The sequence below is a fragment of the Rhopalosiphum padi genome, chromosome 1 (assembly GCF_020882245.1).
Source record: "Rhopalosiphum padi isolate XX-2018 chromosome 1, ASM2088224v1, whole genome shotgun sequence".
In the NCBI taxonomy this organism is placed as follows: Eukaryota; Metazoa; Arthropoda; class Insecta; order Hemiptera; family Aphididae; genus Rhopalosiphum; species Rhopalosiphum padi.
Window position 1 is genome coordinate 17,911,885 of NC_083597.1, and position 23,162 is coordinate 17,935,046.

Here is a 23,162-nt window from a genome sequence, read left to right on the forward strand (position 1 = left end):
CAAAAATATTTGAAAATTGGGAATTTTTACTTAAATCCAATTTTATTATTAAAATAATTGTTTTTTTTTTTTTTTAACAATGATTACCTTAAAAGGTATCAAATTTAATCTTTACCTAGTTTAATGTAGTTCATAATCGCCAAAGTTATCAAAGCATGCAAACTTTTTAATAAAAACAACTGAAGAATTAGTTACTATTTGCCTGAACATCAATTATTTTAATATTTAAAAAATTGAAAAGTCCAACTTTTTAATAATTGTTTTTTATTTTTTTATTAATTAATCTACATTTTATAATTAGTCATGGAAAACTAATAATTATTTTAATTAATGACTAATGACTAATAGCTAAATCAAAAAAACATATGAAATATTCAAATATAGTTAGTGATGTAGGTGTACTGATCATTTTCGTTCAGAATCGTTTTTCGGATACAATGATATATTATTATCATTGAATTCAAATTTAATACACTCGTTCCACTCATCGAATGGCGCTCAACATCTGTCCTAATGTACAGAAAACCCACTTGCCTACCTTTTTTAGTTTTACAAACTACACAACAATCAATCAAAATACTAACAAAAATGAAATAGTATTTATTACCTATAAAATATCAATTACCTAACATGGAAAATATTATAGCATGTACATTATATTCTCATATAATATTATTTCAATTTTCATTAATTTTAAATTGTTTGAATTAATAATTATTAAATATTAATTAAAATCCAATACTCAGTAGTGTTACTATAAATTAATATTAAATTTGAAGTTTCTACTATCTTTTCTAGTTTCTAGTATTTGAGTGTTTCTATTATTTCTAATCTTCTACAATTTTGAACCTACAGCTGATTTTCTGGTTGAATCATTGGCTGTTGCAAACTTGTAGCAGACAGCAGGCTGCAGATGTAAAAAATATAAAAAACCCAAATAGCAGCAGCTGTCTGTAAGCAGTAGTTTCTGGTTATGCGAAAAATATCACTATGAAGGTAGTAACGTTTTTCCAGCCGGTCGATTAGAGTAAATAATATAAATATATATATATAAATAATAACGTTCAATAATATGTTTTGAGTTTAGCAGCTTAACTTGATATCCCTAATCAGATATCTAACATCGAAGCCGTATAATATCGAATTTGTTTGATATTATGTTTTCTGACTTTCGTGCTTTAAATTTGAGTATTTGTAATAAATGAAAATAATAAAAACATTAGACGATATTTTTTCGTTGTCATTTTTTTTTTGAATTTATATTTTATTGTACTCGACTTATACCATACATTTCCCGTCAAATGGACAGCTGGCATTCCGTTTATTGAAGTATATATTAAAATGTTTATTTTTATTTTCGACAAATTGACAACATTGTACTTAAATGAAACGAGTGAGTATATTGAAGCCATACATTTTCAAGTCCTTTAGTATTAACATCTCCAGTTTAAATCCCAATTTGCATCTGCCACAATTCAGGTGAAAAAAAGTCTGCAGACAGAGAGTATACCATTGTTATTAAGCCAAGCGGAGAGGCAGTTCGATGGAGATGACTCCGATTGCTTTTTGTCCAGTGATGACATGACGCCATTTAAGAAACATAACGTCTACTATAAAAGCAGATGGGCTAGGGTCTCTTCGCTCCTATTTTGTGGGTGAGTATTTTATAAATTACAATACTAGCAATGAAATAAACATTGGTGGATTTTTATGAGTGTTTTGCAGTGTGTTTAATTTGGCTTGGAAATATACTAACTTTACTGTCAATCTAATGAGTATATTTTATTATAATATTTAAGTATATATAGGGTATGTAAAATTATAAAAGCTCATACAAATACAATATTCAAATTACTTAAAGGGTAAGTTATTATTTTTAAATTTCAAAAATAATAAGTGATGTATAAATAGATACATTGTATGTGATTTACATATAAATTATCTATAAACTCAATTTATGTTAATTATTAGTAATTAATAATAATAGTAAATTCCAAATAACAACAGTGGACTTTGAATTATGGCATAAACAGAATTAGAACAATACAGTAGTAGTCACTAGTAACTAGTAACATTGATTGACATAATAAACATTTTATGTCTATGATTTATGAGTAACAATATTAGAAATGCCTAGAAGTAGAATAGCAGAAATAGCATAGTAATTTAGCAATTGTTAACTAGACTTTCCTTATGACTTCTAAGTTGTAAGTTTGTAGATTCAACCGTTCAGGATATCAAAAAATTTATTAAATGATATCCTAAAATACCAAAATTTGTTAACATAACCATTTCAGTTCATATTAACTTGATTAAAAAAATGTTTAATATTACAAAATTACGTATTTACATCTTTACTTTTTTGGTAAACAAATAATATCAGTTTTATTTTTATTGTAGTCCAATATAATGGAGACCATCAACTAATATATTTAAATATATAATTATCAAAATATCAAGTATATTATCTTGGTTTTTAAAGGCCGATAAGAGCAATTCATTGATCACTCACATGTCTAGTCTCACTATTCATATTTGTTAATTTTATTGTTGTTAATGTGACAACATTTATGAATGACTGAAGTTTAATACATCCCAAAATCCATTTCACTAGGAACCAAATATATCTTAATTCTCAATCATTCAATTGTACCACAATTATTTATTCAAGTAGTTAATCATGAGTAATATTAAGTATTAACTATGATTCCTATTGGTGCATACACTATACTTAAATATTTGAATTTGTTCATTATTTATTTGACTGTTTTGAAAGTTTGATTTATTTTATTAATCTAAATGCCATAAAAATATTATTGTGTGTTATTTATTTATAGTTATAGTTATTAAAGTAATAATATATTTGGACTTATATCTGTATAGTTATAATAATAATAATATAATTCAATGCCGCGCATAATTATGCATATTGATATTATTAAGGAACATTTACTTGGAACTTTTTCATCATTATTCCCTATGAATAAAAATGTATTTTATTAATCATTAGACATTTATATTTAAGTAATCGAGTTCTTAAAAAATTAAGATAATTAAAACCCAGTTTACGTTTTGTTATAATTTAAAAGACACTCCTAAAAGAATTTCTAATAATGCAACTTACCCCTTACATTTTATCTTTATAATCTCTAGTTGTGACTATAATGCTAAGTTCTATTTTTTATATGAATAATTACTAAACATTCAATGAATTAGTAAAGCTAATGGTCCCTTAAGTATGATTTTAGTGAACCATTACATTAATAATTGTTTTGCATCTCGTTATCATTGTCATGCGTGTTTTTATTCAGAATTATGTCATTGATAAATTACTTAAAACTAAAAAGTACTAGGTTGTTTACAATATACTAATATCATGACTCAATTTGAATCCTATAAAAAGTACTTATATAGGTAATACAATTAGTATGTTTGAAATATAATGATTACCGCAGTGATAACAATGGGTTAATGAAAAAATGTCTCAATTTTTAACATTTTGAACTATTATTATTATAAGGTGAAGTCTTAACTCTGGAGGTGCTATAGTTGCATTATTGGAAGTACTTATTATTTATATCTTAGTTCTATATTAAAAAAATTAAAACACACTCAACAACCCTTGGATTGTGCTCTTGATTTATTGGCGTATCATTCTTATATATAAATACCAAATATTACAAATATTGTGTTGCGAGTAATGAGTATTGGACTATTGAAGTAATAACTAACGAGTACTTGAACCATAGATCACTGTTATATGATCTAAGACTTGAACATATTGAGCATTGACTATTGAAGTACTGAATAGTGATTACTGTCTACTGATTAGCGATTAATGATTCGTTATTAATTGGTGCCTTGGAGGTAGTGGACGGACGTATTTTCTTTTATCACGACAATGGCGATTCAGCAACGTCAATCGTGGAAGTACTGGTGGCGTTGATAATAAAGTGGTGTAACGCGTTTATGCCATGAATTGAACCTTGACATTCGCGCGCGTTGATAATATCGACTCGTTGCTCGTTCGATGATTCGCCTGCGCTGAAGAACAAGAACGGGACCGTGTCTGTAGTTCTGTCGCTGCCGCCACGTCCTATTCCCTCTCCGACCTCTCTCCTCACCCATCATAACCACTCGTCGACCGTCGCTGCCAAGCTGCGGTTCAGCGCTTGCTTCAGTGTTCAGTGGTCATTCGAATTATCTGTTTCGGAGTTGTGTACGTCATTTCGTCCGATATAACCGTTAGTCCGTCCGTATCTACGTGACTCTTTGTGAACACTGTGCGTGAACAGATAAATAAATTAATAGCTGCGACGTAAAAAATCAATAGTAATATTTTTCTTGTTGCCTAATATCTGTACGATCTCATATTATATTTTCTACCGTGCGCTGCGTAAAACTGTGTAGGCCGCCGCCGTCTATAACAGGCGCAATCGCAGAATTATGTGATTGATTTTATGGATTCGCCCGCCGGTGCAGGTGTCTGTTTGGTGGAAATGAACTCGTCTTCGTCCACGACCACTTTGACCGTCAAAGAGGACATTCCGCTTTTGAACAAGCCTCGGGAAAACAACAACGTCTTCAACAGGTTTGATACAAACACCTCTCCCTACCACCCACCTATCCAATATCGCCCGTTCTTCATAGTGCGCATTTATAAATGATAATGATAATAATTAATATATGTTTCCTAAATACTTACCTATTTTATAAATCATTCAATAAATAAATATTTTGTATGTGCCCTATTTGTCGAACTCTTATTTATATCGACCTAGTTATATTTGGAAATTATCTACACATCAAGAAAAACCATTTATACAGTCCTTATGGGTTTTACAATAATTATAAATTATAATATTACTTATTTCCTCTGAATATTCAACTTGTTTGCTGCATTATTTTTCTCTAGTCAATTTTGATTTAGCAATTTTATACTTTTTTAACAAAAGTAGGTACTTACCTATAATAATTTTTTTTTGTCAAATATTTGATCTGTCATATGTCAAGTTTATTCAAAATTATTTGATGTAAAAGCCTTAAAATATACAAAAATATACTACCTCATAATTACTTATTATTTATTAAAAATCTTAAAGTAATTTTTTGTAATTTTTCATTAGTTAGGTAGTTAATTCTTATATTTTGTTAAATTTTTTATTTGTTATATCTACATATGTATAATTGTCATACTTAATTAATTGGCCATATGTTCAAACTAAATTATATGAGTAATAGGTACATAGTAAAAAATATAAAAAAAAGTACCTATTTATCTTGGTATTATTTTCTTGATTATTTTATATCTACAATAATTTGAGGTAAAGTAGTATAAAATAAAATTTACTTACTAGATGTGTATAGTATGAGATTTGAATGTTTGTTTATTCTTATTTACCTTCATTGTGGTGTTTTTATCAATATGATAGTATTTAATAATATACCTATGGATTATTTTAATTTTACCAATTACTATTTGAGATTTTTCTACAGCAATGATTTTTTATAAACTTCAGTAATGCTAATATGTATCTACTGTTAGTGTGTTATAGTTAAACAAACTATACCTAGACTTATATATGAAAGCAGATAGGGGCATGAATAAACTGCAGTTTATATTTTCTGCATTTTTGTAACGCTGCGGGTATCCTGGAAATAACAGTAACATTGCTTCACATGGCAAATCTTTTTAAACTATTAGGCTAATATCAATAACTAAATCTGTATACTTTTATGTAAATTAACTGTGAAACTTCTAATTATTTAACTTATGCTTTGATAATTTAAACAAATTAAAAAAATTTGATAAAAGTTTTTAAATCTTTCATTAATTAATCAAAGAAATCTTCCAAACCTGGAAGTTACTTATTAGCTATTGGAATTACTACTGAAAGGATTCGATTTTATAAGTATCTACTAATTACTAACTATTCCATATGTTAGCATCTAAATTGTTTTTAACAATTTAAAAAAATTTACTTTCCACTTTTTGACTACTAGACTAGCACTAGTCCCCATAGTTTTAAAATTGAATTCTTTGTTTTTTCTTTATACTTTGATAATCATAATATTTATTTATCAAGAGACTAATTACTTATTTATATTAACATTTTGAATTTCTGTTTGTAAAGTATATATTTGAGATTAGAACTAAGAGGATTGAATCTAAATAAATCTAGAAATATAGATAAAAAATTTTAAATGTATCTACCTATAAATCTATGATGTTACCTTTGACATAAGCGTGTAGAGTTTTTACTCCTGATAATATTAAATAATTTTTATAATTTTATACCTTTGTCCACTAAATGTGTTGATTTATTGAAATATTTATAAAATTAAGCTATTATTTGTTCGGTTGTGTTTTAATCAGGTGATTATGTAATTATTTACATTTAGGAAGGGAGAAGATATATAAATGTGTCATACACATACAGTCATACCTACATGTTAATCAATAAACAGTAGTATGTGAGACTATCAATATTGGTTCTTTATCATATATTTTTTTTTATCTTTATGATGAGAAATATTTCGCCTATTCTATACTTCCTATTTGTAAGTAAATAATAATATATTTTATACATTTTATATATTCAAATCCTATTTTATAGATTTTTATATTTTTTATTTTATACATTTGAAAAATTACCTAATCGTTCTGTCATAGGCAAAATAAGCTAATGTATGTACAATGTACCTACATATTAATATTGTTCCTTTTAAGTATGCAATGTTTCATAAATTAATCCATATGTGTAATATTGAAATATCATTTATCAAATCTTAATGTTTTATAGGTACCTAGGGTAGGTTATAGGTAGGATAGGTATTATGTAGGTAATTTATTACCTATCTATCATCTATAACTATTTCTATGCGTCTTATAGTTTTATTTTTATCTACTAATTATTTGTATCTTATTTTCTACACATATTTTTGGATAAATTGTACGAGTTTGTATAAATAAGTTTAATAAGTTTTTACAAATCAATATAGGTTCTTATTTTTATTATTTTGTCATACAATATAATATGGCATATTTAATGATAACATTGTGGGTATTACCAGAAAAGTAACATTGTAGATTTGTAGGTACTTATCTTATTAAAATTTACTTAATGTATAATATTTAAGAGTACATATTATTCTAGAGCATCATTATAGAGGTACCCTATTTTTAACTAATGGTTATAGGAACAATGTTTACATAAAACACATTAAATTAATTACGGAATTAATTATTAAAATATTGAATTTTAACTTGATAGTAATGTCTTGCATTAGTTACTGAATATTATGAACATATCTTAATTAGTGTATTATTATTGGTAATAGGAAATGTGTTGTATAATCAGTTTAAATGTCATGTTGAAATGTAAGAACAATTTCAGGTATATAATGTAAATATAAATAGAAAAGTTCAAAAGCATATTTTTTCCAATTGTACATGATTTACATAAGATAATCATTAAAAAAAATATATTATATACATATTTGGTCAAAATTCAGATATAAAAACTACATACATAGTATTATGCCGGATATTATGCTTATATTAGAAATTGATTTAAATTAATACTAGCTATATTATAATACATTAAATTTTAAATAAGAATTAATTGCCTTGCGCATGGACAATGGCGTTGGGACTTCTTGGTGCTTTCGGGTAGTTATTATTATTCTTCACAAGAAATGTGCAACCAAGACTAGTTTTTGTCTGTTTTTCAGTTAATTCTGAAATATAGATAATAAAGTTTTGTAAACATCAGATAATTGACAAAATTCATAAAATTGTAAAACCAATATTAGGAATCATATCTGCATGTGTTGTCTCTGTCTTACTAACATAGTAAAAATGAGAATTAATTTTACTATGATATTTCTAATATTAGAGTGAATTGATCTATTACTAAATCTAAAGGAACGAATATTTTGTAATAATTAGTTATATATATATATATTGATTTTGGAGCAAGTTGTAAACATTTTAAAATGTTCAAAATATTTTTAATTTTCAAGTATAAAAAATATTATGAAATACCCTACCTAAATAATATTCTTGCCTTAAGATATTAAATAATAGATAAATTCACTCTCATAAGTCAGAATTAGAGACCAGATTTTTATGTTTTTACTTATTATTTTTACTGAGAATATGCAGCTCTGATTGAATAAGCTTTTTCAGAAATTCATTTTCCTTTGAACTGATTTCTAAATTTTTTGCTATATTGAGGCTTAATTTGACACATTTTATAAAAATGTATAAAATAAGGTTTTAGTTGCATATAAATCTGGTTTCTAGTTTTAATAATAATAGATTTAAACAGATTCTTTTTAGTATAAAATGTATCATATTAGTAACACGGAGACAACACGTGCAGGTTCACTCTCTTAATAGAAACATCTATAAAAGTATATATTTATAGGAACTTGGTATATATAATAACATAATAATAAAATATATCAATTAAACATTAAAATTATAATACAATTTTGTTTCATTTATATAATCTTTTTATTTGGTATTTAAATACATTTCATAATGATATTTATTCTTTGATTTTATGACATGCACATTAATCTTATTATTAATAGGTAAGAACAAGATACTACTTTGATAGTTTTAATTTTAGCTCTTAAAACATTTTTTTTTCTGAGTGACCCTGCAAATGTTGTTGCATGTTTCTTTTACCTGGTTAAATTTTACAAATTAGTCAACTTGATATTTATTATAAAATATAAATAATAAAGTTATGCCGCATGAATTATATATATTTTATTATTGTGTGTTGTCTTATTCCAAAAGAGACCTCACCAAAGTGCTTGATATTTAACTTTTTAAAATCCACAGTTAATAAGAAATTAAAAAAAAGTATTAAACTTAATAATAATTTATTAAGATTACGGTTTCAATATTAAACTTGATTTTATTAGGTTGATTGAATTATTTGGTTTTTTTTTTTAATAAATATAACAAAATCACCAAAAATCCATTAAATGAATTTGTTCTTCCTTTTAACTTTAAAAGTTTAAAAGTATGACAAAAGTACCTAAGCCATTATAGTGCTTTGACAAGTTTGTCGTATTTCATGGAGTTTGTGTCCTATTATTTCAGATTGTGACACATTCTCCTGCCTGTTAATATTTTTACAGTCATGACAGAAGAGAAAAAAAGTAAATTAAGGTAGGATCCCAATTTGGTTTTTTTACTAATATAATATTATAATAGCCTAACTTTAAATTTTAAGTTAGGTATGTCAAGACCTAGCTGGGCTAACAAATATCAAAAAGGGTGAGCAAAAATCAAAAATGATAATATTTCCTATATTGTTAAAATTTATAATATTTGAAATTTATTACCCATTTAGATCAATTTTATCTTCAAATATTCCTGAACAGTAGAATTTGAATTTTTTTTAAATTAATTATTATGTTATAAAAACCTATATTTCTTTTAGATAGGATGTAATATAAAAGTTGAATTTTAGATTGATATATGTATTCAACATATGTGTTAGGTATTTATACTGTTTTATAATAGTATTATTTGTAGATTAAAATTGTACATATTCATATTAAATACATTCTTTAACTATTTTTTTTTTCATTTTATAATTATTAAATTTAAATATAATATTACCTATTATATATTTTATAAATATTACCGACTAGATATATTACTATTAAATTATAACCTTAAATAATATTTTATTATCAAACTGTTTCCCTACCTGTTAATTTAATTGAAATATTTATCAATTTTTTTTTGTAATGTCTAATTGAAAATATAAAAAACTTAAGTTTTAGACATTTTAAATTTTGATTAGTTTAAAAAAAAATTATAGCTCACCCTTTTTTAATTATTTTGTTTTGTAGTCGGCTGTTTAAGGTTAGGTGAACCTAACCTAATCTCTTATTAAACACGACTAACACCAAGACTTACATATATGTTTATATTAAATTTTAAAAAGAAAAATTGCTACAGTGAAATTAATTGTTACTAAATGTTATTAATTCAATTTTATGATTGAAGTGATAGCGTGTTTTTGACTATAACACATCAAGCTTATAGTTAGTTAATATATTATGAATGTAGTGATTTGTTTTTAATGTTTATGTAGATATATTTGCTTCTTTTGTATTAAACCTCCACTAATTTAAGAGTAATTTAATTGTTAATTGCTTAGCTTTTTATATAAGTTAGCTTCTTGCATGTATTGTTTTGTTTTTATATGGGTAATTTATAATCAAGCGCATGTTAAAATGTTTGAAGATTATAAAATAATAACAATAAATAGGACTAGTAAAAAATACTTAAGAACGTATCATACATAAAAAAAAAACAATTCAGACTTATCTAGATATACTAGAATTTCGCAGTTGTAAGAGCATTTACATTGAGTTAAAAAATATTTGTGCATACTTATATCTACTATAATTTATTTATTTTTAGTTTTATTTTATTAAATATTTGAAATTATATTTGTGACTGTGATTAATTTTTCTTTTATTATGTTTATGTAAAATAAATATTTCATCTTACTTCAACTTTAAATTTTCTCTAAGTTTTTAAATAGACAAACAAAAATAATTTGGGAATTGTTCAATAGATTCGTATTAGGATTAGTGATTACTAAATGTGATAATAATTGGTCATTATTCATTATCAGTAATTAAATCATTGTAGTTTTAAGCTATTATTAATTAATGAAGTTTCTAACATAATTTATATTGTATTACTGTGTATATTTTATTTTATAAATCATCTAAAATTGCATTAGATCAAAATAATATTTTCTTATGGTGAGAGCAATTATATCATTAATTTATATTTTCATAGGTAATCAGCTTACATATCTTAATCTAAATTAAAAATTAATATTTCTTATTATGTGATTTCAAATTATTATTGAAGAACAAATCCAATTTATGAATACTTACTTACAATATTATCATTATTATCAAACTTTTTGAACATATAAGAAATTTTAACGAATAACATATAAGTAATTAATAGCTTAAATAGATATTAAGATATTGATCAGTTATTATCATCAATGTCTGAATGATCGTCTTAGACTGTAAAATATGTTAATTGAAATATGACGTGCGGATATTATTATTTAATAAATTGTATTATATATATGCAATGTAGAGTATTGTTAGATTTACATTTTTAATAGATTTTGTCAATGGGTTTGGCAAAAATGTTTCCGCAAGAAGGAACTTACTTCACGAACTATTGTCATTGGAAAACAAAGTACCGAAAAGTATTCTCCAAATGTCATACGCAATCAGAAGTACACCATAATCACATTCCTCCCAAAGGTTTGAAATTTTATAGTTGAATCTGACTTATCAATTAAAATAATAATATAAATATATTTACAGGTGCTTTATCAACAGTTCAAATTCTTTTTGAATCTTTATTTTCTTCTGATGGCTATGAGTCAATTTGTACCTGAACTTCGATTAGGATACCTCTACACATATTGGGGACCACTGGTATTTAACATTGACAAACAATTTCCATTACTTACTTAATGTTGTTTAATGTTATAGATATTTGTATTGGCTGTCACATTATTTCGTGAAGGTGTTGATGATATTAGAAGATGGCAACGAGATGAAGAAGTAAACTCTCAAAAATATAAGCGTCTAATACGTGGTAAAGATCACAATATTGGTACTGAGTATGTATCATCATCTAAACTCAAAGTCGGAGACTTAGTAAGTTTTATTGTATTTATAAAATATAGCTAAAAATGAGTTAATATTTATTTAATTTAAACATTAGGTGCTGGTAGAAAAAGATCAAAGAGTCCCAGCTGATATGGTATTATTAAGAACTACTGAAAAATCTGGTGCTTGTTTTGTACGAACTGATCAAATGGATGGTGAAACTGATTGGAAATTACGTCTTGCTATTGGAGATACTCAAAAATTAGATTGTGATGCGCGTTTGTTTGATATTACAGCTACTATTTTTGCAGAAAAACCTCAAAGAGATATACACAGTTTCATAGGAACATTTAGAAGGGTAAAGAATCTATTATTTTATTATTATTTTTAAATCATTAATTACTTATTATTTATTATTTAGCAAGATAACGGGGAAGAAGTGAGTCTTGATGTAGAAAATACATTATGGGCTAACTGTGTTGTAGCTAATGGTTCAGCACTTGGTGCTGTTGTTTACACGGGTGCTGAAACTAGATCTGTTATGAATAATTCCCAGCCTCGAAGTAAAGTTGGACTCTTAGATATTGAAATTAATCAGTTAACAAAGGTATTGATAGAATTTTGTTTTATATGCATTATTAGTTTTTTAATTTTTTTATATCATATTACATTTCAGCTTCTTTTTTGTGCTGTGGTTGGTCTGGCATTTGTAATGATGTGCTTAAAAGGTTTCAGTGGTCCATGGTATCGTTACATGTTCCGATTTGTATTACTATTTTCATACATTATACCAATCAGGTTAATTTATAGAACTTTATTAATAAGAAAAAATGTATTTATGTACTTGTTTTTGTTGTTAATTTAGTTTGAGGGTAAATTTGGACATGGGTAAAGCATTCTATTCGTGGTCTATGCAAAGAGATGAAGAAATGCCAGATACTGTAGTTAGATGTACTACAATTCCAGAAGAACTGGGACGAATATCATACTTATTTTCAGATAAAACTGGGACACTTACTCAAAATTCAATGGTATTTAAACGACTTCATTTAGGAACTGTTTCTTATGGTGCTGAGTCTTTTGATCAGGTAAGATATATTTATTTTACTTCTATAAATTATTTGTATTTATGTATAATATTAAATATTATTGTAGGTTGCCGAACAACTAAAAATGACCTTCTGCGGAGCAGTTGAGCCTACACATAATCGTAATTTATCTCAGGGATCTACATCATTTAAGATAAGACGTTCTGAGCAAACTCGTCTTCATGATGCTGTTAAAGCTATAGCACTATGTCATAATGTGACCCCTGTTATTGAAAATAATGTGCAAGGCAATATGTTAGTTTTTATATAGTATTTAATAAATATATTATCATAATTGAAATTATTGTTACATTAAAAAAATATATGTTCAATGTTTCGTTTTAGTACTGATAGTCCTGTAGAACTCAGATCTGAAGCTGATCAACACTATATTAAAGAAAGTTTACTTTCTCGCTCACAGTGCACCTATCAAGCTTCTAGTCCAGACGAGGTATACAGTTATATTTGTTATTTTAGAATGTTATAATTTTAAAAAAAAAAATATTAATTATTTTCACAGATTGCATTAGTAAAGTGGACTGAAGATGTAGGGTTAGCTGTTATCAAAAGAGATTTAACATCACTTAAATTACGTACATCTGCTGGAGATATACTTAATTATACAATACTGCAAATGTTTCCATTCACATCAGAAACTAAGCGCATGGGAATAATTGTTAAAGATGTAGCTTCTGGAGATATTACATTCTATTTAAAAGGAGCAGATGTAGTTATGTCATCTATTGTCCAATACACAGACTGGTTGGAAGAAGAATGTGGAAATATGGCACGAGAAGGTTTACGTACGTTGGTAGTAGCTCGAAAAAATTTAACTGAAGAACAGTACTTGGAATTTGAAGTGCGTATTGTTTATCTTAAATCCAAAATTATAATTTGAATATTAAATTTTATGTTTTATTTATATTTTCAGTCTCGTTTAAATTCAGCAAGGTTAGCTGTGACAGGGCGTGCTCAGCGAGTAGCAACAGTTGTGGACACTCTAGAACGTGAAATGGAGTTATTGTGTGTAACAGGAGTGGAAGATAAACTTCAAGTTAATGTTCGTAGAACTTTAGAACTATTGGGCAATGCTGGAATTAAAGTAAAAGAAATTTTAATAAAATATAATTCCATACTTAATAAATTTATAATTTATTAGATATGGATGTTAACTGGTGATAAGCAAGAAACAGCCACTTGTATTGCTAAAAGTTCTCGTCTTGTTTCAAGAACTCAGGAATTATTTATTTTTAATCCAGTGCATACAAGAACTGAAGCACATCAGCAATTAAATGCTTTTAGAAAAAAACAAGATTGCGCTCTTGTTATTACTGGAGATTCATTAGAAGTATATTTAATAATAATAATTTTAGAATTTAAGAATTTTATTTTCATGGTTTATATCAATTTTTATTTTTATTCTTAAGATATGTCTACAATATTATCAAACAGAACTATTGGATGTTGCTTGCCGTAGTCCAGCTGTAATTTGCTGTCGATGTTCTCCAACCCAAAAAGCACAAATTGTCACTCTAATTAAAGCACATACTGGAAAAAGAACTGCTGCTGTTGGTGATGGAGGAAATGATGTTTCGATGATTCAGGCAGCTGACACAGGTATAAATTAATTTGTTAATAATTGACTAGTTATAATTTATTATTAGCGCAAATTGAACAATTTTATATCTTTTCATTTTAGGCATTGGTATTGCTGGTGTAGAAGGTCGACAAGCATCTTTAGCTGCAGACTTTTCAGTACCACAATTTTCACACCTTTCAAGACTACTCATGGTACATGGTCGATATAGTTATAAAAGATCCGCCTCACTTAGCCAATTTGTCATCCATAGAGGTCTTATTATATCAACTATGCAAGCAATATTTTCGGCTGTATTTTACTTCTCATCAGTAACACTGTATCAAGGGTTCCTTATGATTGGGTAAGATTGAAATTTTACAGGGCATATTTTTGAGTTGAATACGCTAAATTTGTATAAAACAAAATTCATTATGGTTAGCAATGTAGTCTGAAAATATACTGTACTAGCTGAATAACCCAGCTTTACTCATGTGTTGAATAATTGATTCATATATAAATTGATTTTTTTTATTATCATTATAAACTATTTAAAGCCTAGACATATAATATAAAATATTTTTTATAATTTAACTTAACTCAAGATATAGCTGAAATGACAAATAAAATGAAATTGGAAATAATAAAAGTTATTTAGTTGTAAGCTCATTTGGTACAACCGTGTAAAAAAAAAAAAATTGTTAAATTATTTAACTGACACGCTCAAAAACAGTAACCTTTATAGTACAACCCTCCTCTCCCTCTCTTCAGACAAATAAAATTAAAACTCGAGCTACGTGTCAGAAGAGTATTTAGAACATCTCAGCAAAAAAATATTGGAAAAAAGTTAAATAGTATAGTCACAAAATTGGAACATAAAAAATTCCTATTCTTTTCTATATGAGTATAATTATTAGTTACTATATGTATAAGAAATTAAAATTTGTGAAATATGTTGAATCAAAAATGGCAAAGCTCAACTCATAGTTTGGTTCTGTACTAAAAAGTGGATAATACTAAGTATAGTTCCTGGAATTATAAGTTTATTAACTACATGAATCTATTAATTGACTAATTTATTGATTTCAGATATGCAACACTGTACACAATGTTCCCTGTATTTTCTTTGGTACTTGATAAGGATGTATTATCTAAAATTGCATTAACTTACCCTGAATTATACAAAGAACTGAGTAAAGGACGGTCATTATCATATAAAACATTTTTCATTTGGGTTTTAATTAGCATTTATCAAGGTATACCTATAATATAATATATACATAAAATAATTTAATACAATTTTACTAACTTTTCTGTATTTTTGTAGGTGGTGTAATAATGTATGGAGCATTATTTCTATTTGAAGATGAATTCATTCATATTGTTGCCATTAGTTTCACTGCTTTAATTCTCACAGAACTAATCATGGTTGCATTGACAGTTCGCACTTGGCATTATTTAATGCTATTGGCTGAACTTTTTAGTTTAGCTGTTTATATTTTATCATTAATCTTACTTAAAGATTATTTTGGTTAGTATATATTATTTTTAACAACTTTTAATAAACACAGTCAAATTTGCTTATAATGGTTTTCAAGGGACTGAGAGAATCAAAATGATGCATAAGAGGACTACATAAAAAAAATAAAAACCATAAATAATTAGGGCTCGGATTTAAATGCCCAAAAAATGCATTATTTATTAAATAAATTCAAATAGCCCGATAAAAGTTGTTTAGTCGTATGCAATATAATCAGCGTGTGACATAAAGAAAAATATAGCCTTGTCTAATTTAAAATTGGATTACCTGATGTTAAATTCAAAATGAAAATAATTTATATTACTTAGTACGCAACCGGGAGGGAGGAAAGGTGTTTATTCCAAGGCCTATATAATTTATATAATCTTAAGTATACATATTGTAATATATAACCCCTCCCCTGAAATTTTTTTCTAGTTGCGCCACTGTATGTAGTATTTATATTTCAATGAGGTCAATTTTTTTAGTAATAATCGAGAAATAGGTCAAAAATGTCCTAAAAAAATAAAAAATGCATTAAAAACGTCAAAAATATTTTGTGGTTAGAACACTGACTACTTTAAACTTATTTGTAGCTTAGAAAGCTAAGCATAAGACATCCCAAAAAAAAATCCAAATGCATTGAAAACCGAGCCTTATAAATAATATATATTTTTGAATTTAAAAATTGATTTAATTACCAATATAGATTTGTCAGCATTTTAAATGTTAATGTTAAGCTCTGCATAATTTTCACTCAAATTAGGTACAATTTGCTTCAGTAAATCTTCTGAAACCTGCAGAATTTTTGGATTACTTATTCCACAATAATTTTTCAAAACATAGTTTTAAGCTTTAGCAAAATAATGAAAAATTTTATTAGACTATCTAAACATGAACAGATTGAAACTAAAATTACAACTGAGATGTATATACTGTGTATGGTTAAATAGCAGTTATGAGAATAGCAATAACTTATAAACTATCTATTACAACCAAATTAATTTAAATTATATCTCATTTTATATACATGTATAATATATATATTACATTATCTCAGTGAACAATATCTAAAATTATACTAATTCGATAAAACAAAAATTAAGTTATCGCATCTCGGCATCATCATAGAACATATTTTAATATGGATTTAAAACGACATTACGGTTACAACATGATGCCAAGCCTTCGTTGCCTATATACCGAGCATACAACAAAATTTCAAGGTCCACTGAATTATTCATCAGTGAATAATGGGATTTTGATAACTGTCGTTTCTATTATGTTCTATAATAATATCAGTTTTAATTTAAATATCATAAATTATGTCCTGAAAATCTTAAACAACACTATTATATACAAACAATTCTGAGATATATATTTTACATAAAACTTTGTTGTATCAAGCATCATTATAAGCAAATGTAATTAATTTTATATTAATAATTTGGTTTTTTTTTTTTTTTTTTTAGATTCTCATTTCATTCAAACCGAATCATTCCTATGGAAAGTCACTGTGATTACACTGGTCAGCTGTTTACCATTATACATTCTAAAATTCTTGAGGAAAAAATTTTCACCTCCCAGTTATTCTAAACTATCGTGAGCTATAGTTGCTTTGAAAATTAAAGGTAGTCAAATGATATAATTGAGAAAATTAAATAAAATTGATTTATTTATATGGATTTTTAGTTTCAAAATCAGCTTCAGGATTATTATTCTATTAACTCCTTTAATATAAAGACCAATTATAATCTCCTTCTCAAAATTAGTTATCATAAACATACCATTTTAATATAACAAGCACATTTCATACCAAATAGATTAAATACAACCATACAAACACTTAAAATGTATATTTAAATTATGTATATTTTTTTATTGCAAAATTATAGTATTTTCATCTTCAAAAATATTCTACTTATTGTCATGTTATTTTTATGATTTAAGTTAAAATTATTCAAATTATTATAATTTCTATTAATTTTAGTTTTATCTCATTAAATGTTAATGATTATTTTATTCATAAATATCAAAAGAAATTTTTAATGATTCAGCTATTAAACTGTAAAATACTTGCCTTGCCAATACAACATTTTAAATGATTTAAAAAACAACAATTTTAAATATAAATTTGCTCGTTTGAATTATTATAATACATTTAATGCAGGGTCTGTGTACTGCAGTTTATATAAATGATCTTAAATTTTAATTAGATCAATATTAATAAATGTCACCATTTAATTCTTGTGTGAATTTTTTTATATTTTGACTAAATTTTGACATTAATTTATAAATGTGTAGGGTTGCCATACACCCTCTTAAACCTGGTTTATTGTTTGTTTTTAATAGATTATAATCAGTTAATAATGAAACTGTTATTTTTGTGTTTTTTTTTTTGGAAAAACCATTCCTCTTTATTTTTATATCATTTAACAGAGTGTGTATTTTTTGTGATAGTTGTTAATTATTGGAGAAAAATTAAGTATTCAGTTATATTTATTTTAATATGGCGTTAATTTTTGTTTTTTTTTTTCCCCATTCATAAAGTATAGTAGTATGTTTAGAATTAATATTCATTACATTTGGCATATGTTTTCAGTGGGATGGATGAGGAAATTTTTTCCGTGCTTATACAAATATCATTATTCTTATTTGACATGAAAATGTGGCAACCCTGATATTTGTGCAACTTAAATAATTAATAATATTAAAGGCAATAATACAAATCTTAAAAATAAAAAATATTTTTGCACAGAATGCAATTTTTTTCAATATTGTAGGTTTAAATTCTGAAAATAATTCATTGCTCAACATCATTTGAAAATTAGATATCCCATTTACAGTGTTAAAAGATATTTTTACATTTTACTAAGAAATGTCTTGAACTATGTATGGTCAATATTTAAAAAAGTCAATTGATTGTACATCATTAAAATCTTGATAATTATTTTTCAGTTATTTTAAAATTTTGTTCCCTAAAAATACTAAGTGTAATGCGTTTTTAATATATTTTATAAAGCCTATTACTGAATAAAATAAATATATATGTTATATATTTTAATGTTATTATTGAAAAATATAGTTTATGAAAAGTTCCTGAATTGACAATATCAAATGTTAATTTGGCATTATTTGGTTGATTTTGATCTATTTATTTATCTTCATCAATATTTAAATAATTTTGCTTTGCTTATCAATTTATGCATGTCAAAATATTTTATACAATTTCATGAATTTCTAAGATTCCATTAAATAAAGTACAGCAGTTATGCTTTGTTAGGTAGTTATACCTAACTCAAAACTTATGAAGGAAGAAAAAAAGATATGCATTTGAGACGCACAATTACAAATTTATTTAAAAGATATAAATCATACCCTTAGAAATTTTAATTTTGTAAACACAATGCTATTAATGAATTTATTTATGAATACTTGGCTATCTTCTTAGTTAATAAGTTAATGTTATTATAAAGGAAAAATATGCATTAGAAGTATTTATTTACATTTTCAAAGATATTTGTTTTTAATTTTTATTTAGTACCTCAATCCATGGTTGTGTTGTTCTATATGTTAGAATTTTTTTTTTTTTTTTTTTTGTTATAATTATTTGTATAGTTGTAGTTTACTCTCATATCGCTTGAAAATAAAAAAGATTTTGTTACCCACCACAATAATTTGAAGTACCTATCCTTATTACATTTGTATTCATGTATAAGTATGTTTCAATTTAATAATTTATAAATAATATTTAAATCTGCATAATATCATATTGTTATGTTTAAGAAAGTATTAGAAAAATAAATATATATTATGTGTAAATTATGAATTGTGATTAATGATAATCAATATTTTTATGTTTTATAGTGTAAATTAAAGTATATTTATATTTGATCATAACAAAAACAAACCAATGGTAAAATATAGTTTGTTAATATCATTGATAATTTTTAATATACATTATACAGTGATTTATAATCACCCAAATATCCTACTTGGTTTACTATTGAGTGATAAAATAGAAACACAAATAAAACGCAAACTGTGACAAAATCTATTTCTTTTCAGCATTCAAACAAAACCAACTTATAATTTTTATCTTACTGAAATGTTAACAGAACTGTTTTTGTTTCAATTTTGTCTCTTCTAGTACATAATAGCTTAATACATAATATTTGAACATTTTTTATCTTATGTTCAGGCTTAAATTATTCTCTAACAGCATACAATTTTAAATTTAAAAAAAAACAAATACTCGTATATATTTATTATGACGTTTTCATATTAATGAGATTAGAATTTATATTTTTTAAATGGAATACAATGCCAAAATCTATTGGTGTTATAGTGTTATTATAATATAGAAAATAAAATTATTTATCACCAAAGAATATTTAATATTAGTAGTCAATTTTAAATTTGAATCATTACATTTTTGTTGATATTTGACCAAAGTATTATTTTTAGTTCCAACATATAATTTTGAATTTTTTTTTGTTTTATAAAATCTGGGTTTCTTTAAATAGATATGATGAAATAATATCAAAAATCAACTTAAAAGTATTTTTTTTTTTTTGGTACCTAATCCGAAGAATAAATGTTTTTAAAATTTAAAATTAAGTAGTATGCTAATCGCTAATTTATTATAAAGTAACAAGTCAACAGAATAATAATAATAAATTCTATACCTCACTTCTGTCAATAGATAATATTGATGTATACGATTTGTTTTATAAATCATCGAAATTAAAAAGTATTCACATTTAAGTTATTTCTCGCGAGAAAGAAATTTAAAAGCTTTAAAATTAAACTAATAAAAAAAAAATCATGTAATAATTTTATTTGGGATGTTTAAACAATATCACAGATTTTACAAGAATTTGGAAAAAGATTCAAATTACTCAAAACTTACTAAAAAAAAATAATATTCACTCTAATCAACAGTCGTAAATTATTTTAATACTTATTGGCATCTTTACAAAAATATAACTATTAAAATATATTTTATTTTTGTTTCTACTAATATACATGTATATTAAGTATAAATAGTATATATAATAATACTTTTTCGCATAAAACAAAAAATGTATACTTGTAGATTGGCTAAGTTCCATAAATATTTTAAGTTAATTTCATTAATTATTCAAAGATTAATTTATACTATTTATAATACGTGGTAATTTTTGTTATTTGTAATATTAGTTCTCAACTTGATGCAAAATTTGTAAAATATTTCAACGATTCAATGTTTGTAACACAAACGGGAATTTCTATATATAATATATTATATAGGTATAACTGGTATAAGGTATACCTACACACAGCTACACTTAGTAGTTAGTTCTGTGTTCTGTCCAATATTGTGTAGAAAGACTAAATGTAAATTTTCGTCTTACTGCCTAGAGGCCTCTATCTGTGTGGGTGGCATTTACGAAAATACGTTTATAATATAAATTATAATTATCTTACCGATTGTGTATGCACGCAATTAATAAGAAATCAGTATACCTATTGTATACTATAATAGTATAATATGGTTGACGGTTGTAGACACTTTTTACGGTCACATACTTACATAGATAAAAAGGTAAAACCCAAAGACCCTGACAGTTTCTACATTTAAGGTAGAAAAAAATGTATGCATTATATTTTTTTTTTTTTATTTATTTAAATTAATATCAAATGATTACTGGGCCTCACTGAGAAAAAACTCGTGTGGAGGCCCATATAAAATGTATTATTATGTATACATTTAAATAGTCAGGTTCAGCCGGTTCAAGTAATCCTATAATTGTAGGTTTCTTACAAAAATAAATTAATAATCATTAATATTATTATATAAGATACCTATGTCCTATATATACATATATACATTTTATCTACAGGCTTTGTGAACTTTCTACAGTCGTTTATTTACTATTTATATAAATTAAAAAGTTAAATGTAGGTAACAATAAGGTACCTATGGGCTATGGGCTATAGCAAATTATTTCAAATAATTGTATTACGTATTTTCGTGCTGTGGATACTGTAAGTACAGGCTTCAACGTTTTTTAAAGATAAAGTTTTGAATAATTTAATCTTAATAAATCTTATCTTATCTATAGTATAATATATTTCCTGGTTTATTTTTATCGTACTAATAAGTGTCCGATATCAATTATTACCACTTTACTTTCTCTGTATAAAGTGTCCATTTATCTAGTATGATTATACATCCGTCATCCATTTGCCTGATTTACGAGATATGTTAAAAATAAGAGGAAAACAATACAAGTACCAGCGGACAGCGGTTCTAAAAAATACCAGGTTCACTATTGATGGTTGGATATAGCTGGGGGCAAAAGCCAGTCGGAAACCATAAAAAATGGCCAGTTTTAAAATTTTAAAAAAAATTTTAGTAATTGGCATGAGAGATGAGGGACGAGGGTACCAAAATTATTATAACCATATATGTATCATATACATTTTAGGACATCTGGAATCTGGATGTCTTAAAAATATACGAGTATAAAGTATAATATAAATACCCAAATTATAAATTATACCCACGAATTAAGACATATCTTAATTCGTGATCATACCATATGTACCTACAGAAAATGCTAATATGAACATTAAGTGATAACATCAAATCATCAACGTCTTCAACTTAAACTATACTTCAAGTACCTATCTACGGTAATTTGTTTATTAATATAACAAATTAACAAAATAAGAAAACCGATTTATCAAAAAATGGTATTGTAATATAATGAATTTCTCGATAACCAAAATATTTTTTTAAAAAGAAGTCTATATACAGGGTGGGGCGAATGGCGTAACAGACAGTGCAGTTTTGAAAGGCTATTAAAAAAAAACTACGCAACTTTCAGAAATTAAATTTATTTAATTTTCTTCAGTACATCATGCCGTTTTATGTATCAAATTTTTAAAATCACATCAGAAAGATGATGGCCGTCAGAAACAGGGGCGTCATTTCACATTTCTTCATGGGATGCAAAACCAATATTGCAAATCTACAGTATTAACAGTCACTCGCATGGTCGAGTCATCCCATAAATTTTTTTCAACACACTTTTTGTGTAAATGTAGATCATTTTATAGAAATTATAATATAAAACAAATAATAATAATTTTGTTCATGGGATGCATTTGTACACCCTTGCATCCCACAAATGACGCCACTGGCCAGCAGGTTATAGACGATTACGATTATTGAAGTTTTCGGCCACATTTCGACTGGTATAATGGTATAGCGCCAATTTCCTCCTTTATTCGCTCTTTGAGG

General features: G+C 25.7%; 1 protein-coding gene and 1 long non-coding RNA gene across 3 annotated transcripts; both read left to right on the forward strand.

Annotated features, from left to right (window-relative positions):
* The first annotated feature begins 1,139 nt into the window (after positions 1 to 1,139).
* LOC132920670 (probable phospholipid-transporting ATPase IIB) lies at positions 1,140 to 19,693 on the forward strand. The gene is made up of 19 exons (XM_060983279.1): positions 1,140 to 1,393; positions 1,480 to 1,655; positions 11,190 to 11,334; positions 11,398 to 11,511; positions 11,569 to 11,736; positions 11,804 to 12,046; positions 12,110 to 12,295; positions 12,365 to 12,486; positions 12,554 to 12,776; positions 12,844 to 13,031; positions 13,122 to 13,227; positions 13,297 to 13,635; positions 13,708 to 13,878; positions 13,936 to 14,124; positions 14,204 to 14,393; positions 14,476 to 14,716; positions 15,442 to 15,608; positions 15,680 to 15,883; positions 17,344 to 19,693. Exons 1-19 carry the CDS (start codon positions 1,385 to 1,387, stop codon positions 17,475 to 17,477), a joined length of 3,315 nt encoding a protein of 1,104 aa, XP_060839262.1. The 5' UTR covers positions 1,140 to 1,384; the 3' UTR covers positions 17,478 to 19,693.
* On the forward strand, positions 3,416 to 11,182 carry LOC132920725 (uncharacterized). 2 transcript variants are annotated; one of them, XR_009660777.1, is made up of 3 exons: positions 3,416 to 4,591; positions 9,122 to 9,190; positions 9,255 to 11,182. It is a non-coding gene; the product is annotated as an uncharacterized LOC132920725 (long non-coding RNA). The 2 variants fall into 2 exon arrangements; XR_009660783.1 differs by having other exon boundaries at positions 9,259 to 11,182.
* Positions 19,694 to 23,162: the final 3,469 nt, after the last annotated feature.

Coding starts and splice junctions, on each gene's coding strand:
- LOC132920670 (XM_060983279.1), top strand. Junction 12,296..12,364: donor AAATTAATCAGTTAACAAAG/GTATTGATAGAA, acceptor ATTACATTTCAG/CTTCTTTTTTGTGCTGTGGT. Junction 14,125..14,203: donor TTACTGGAGATTCATTAGAA/GTATATTTAATA, acceptor TTTATTCTTAAG/ATATGTCTACAATATTATCA.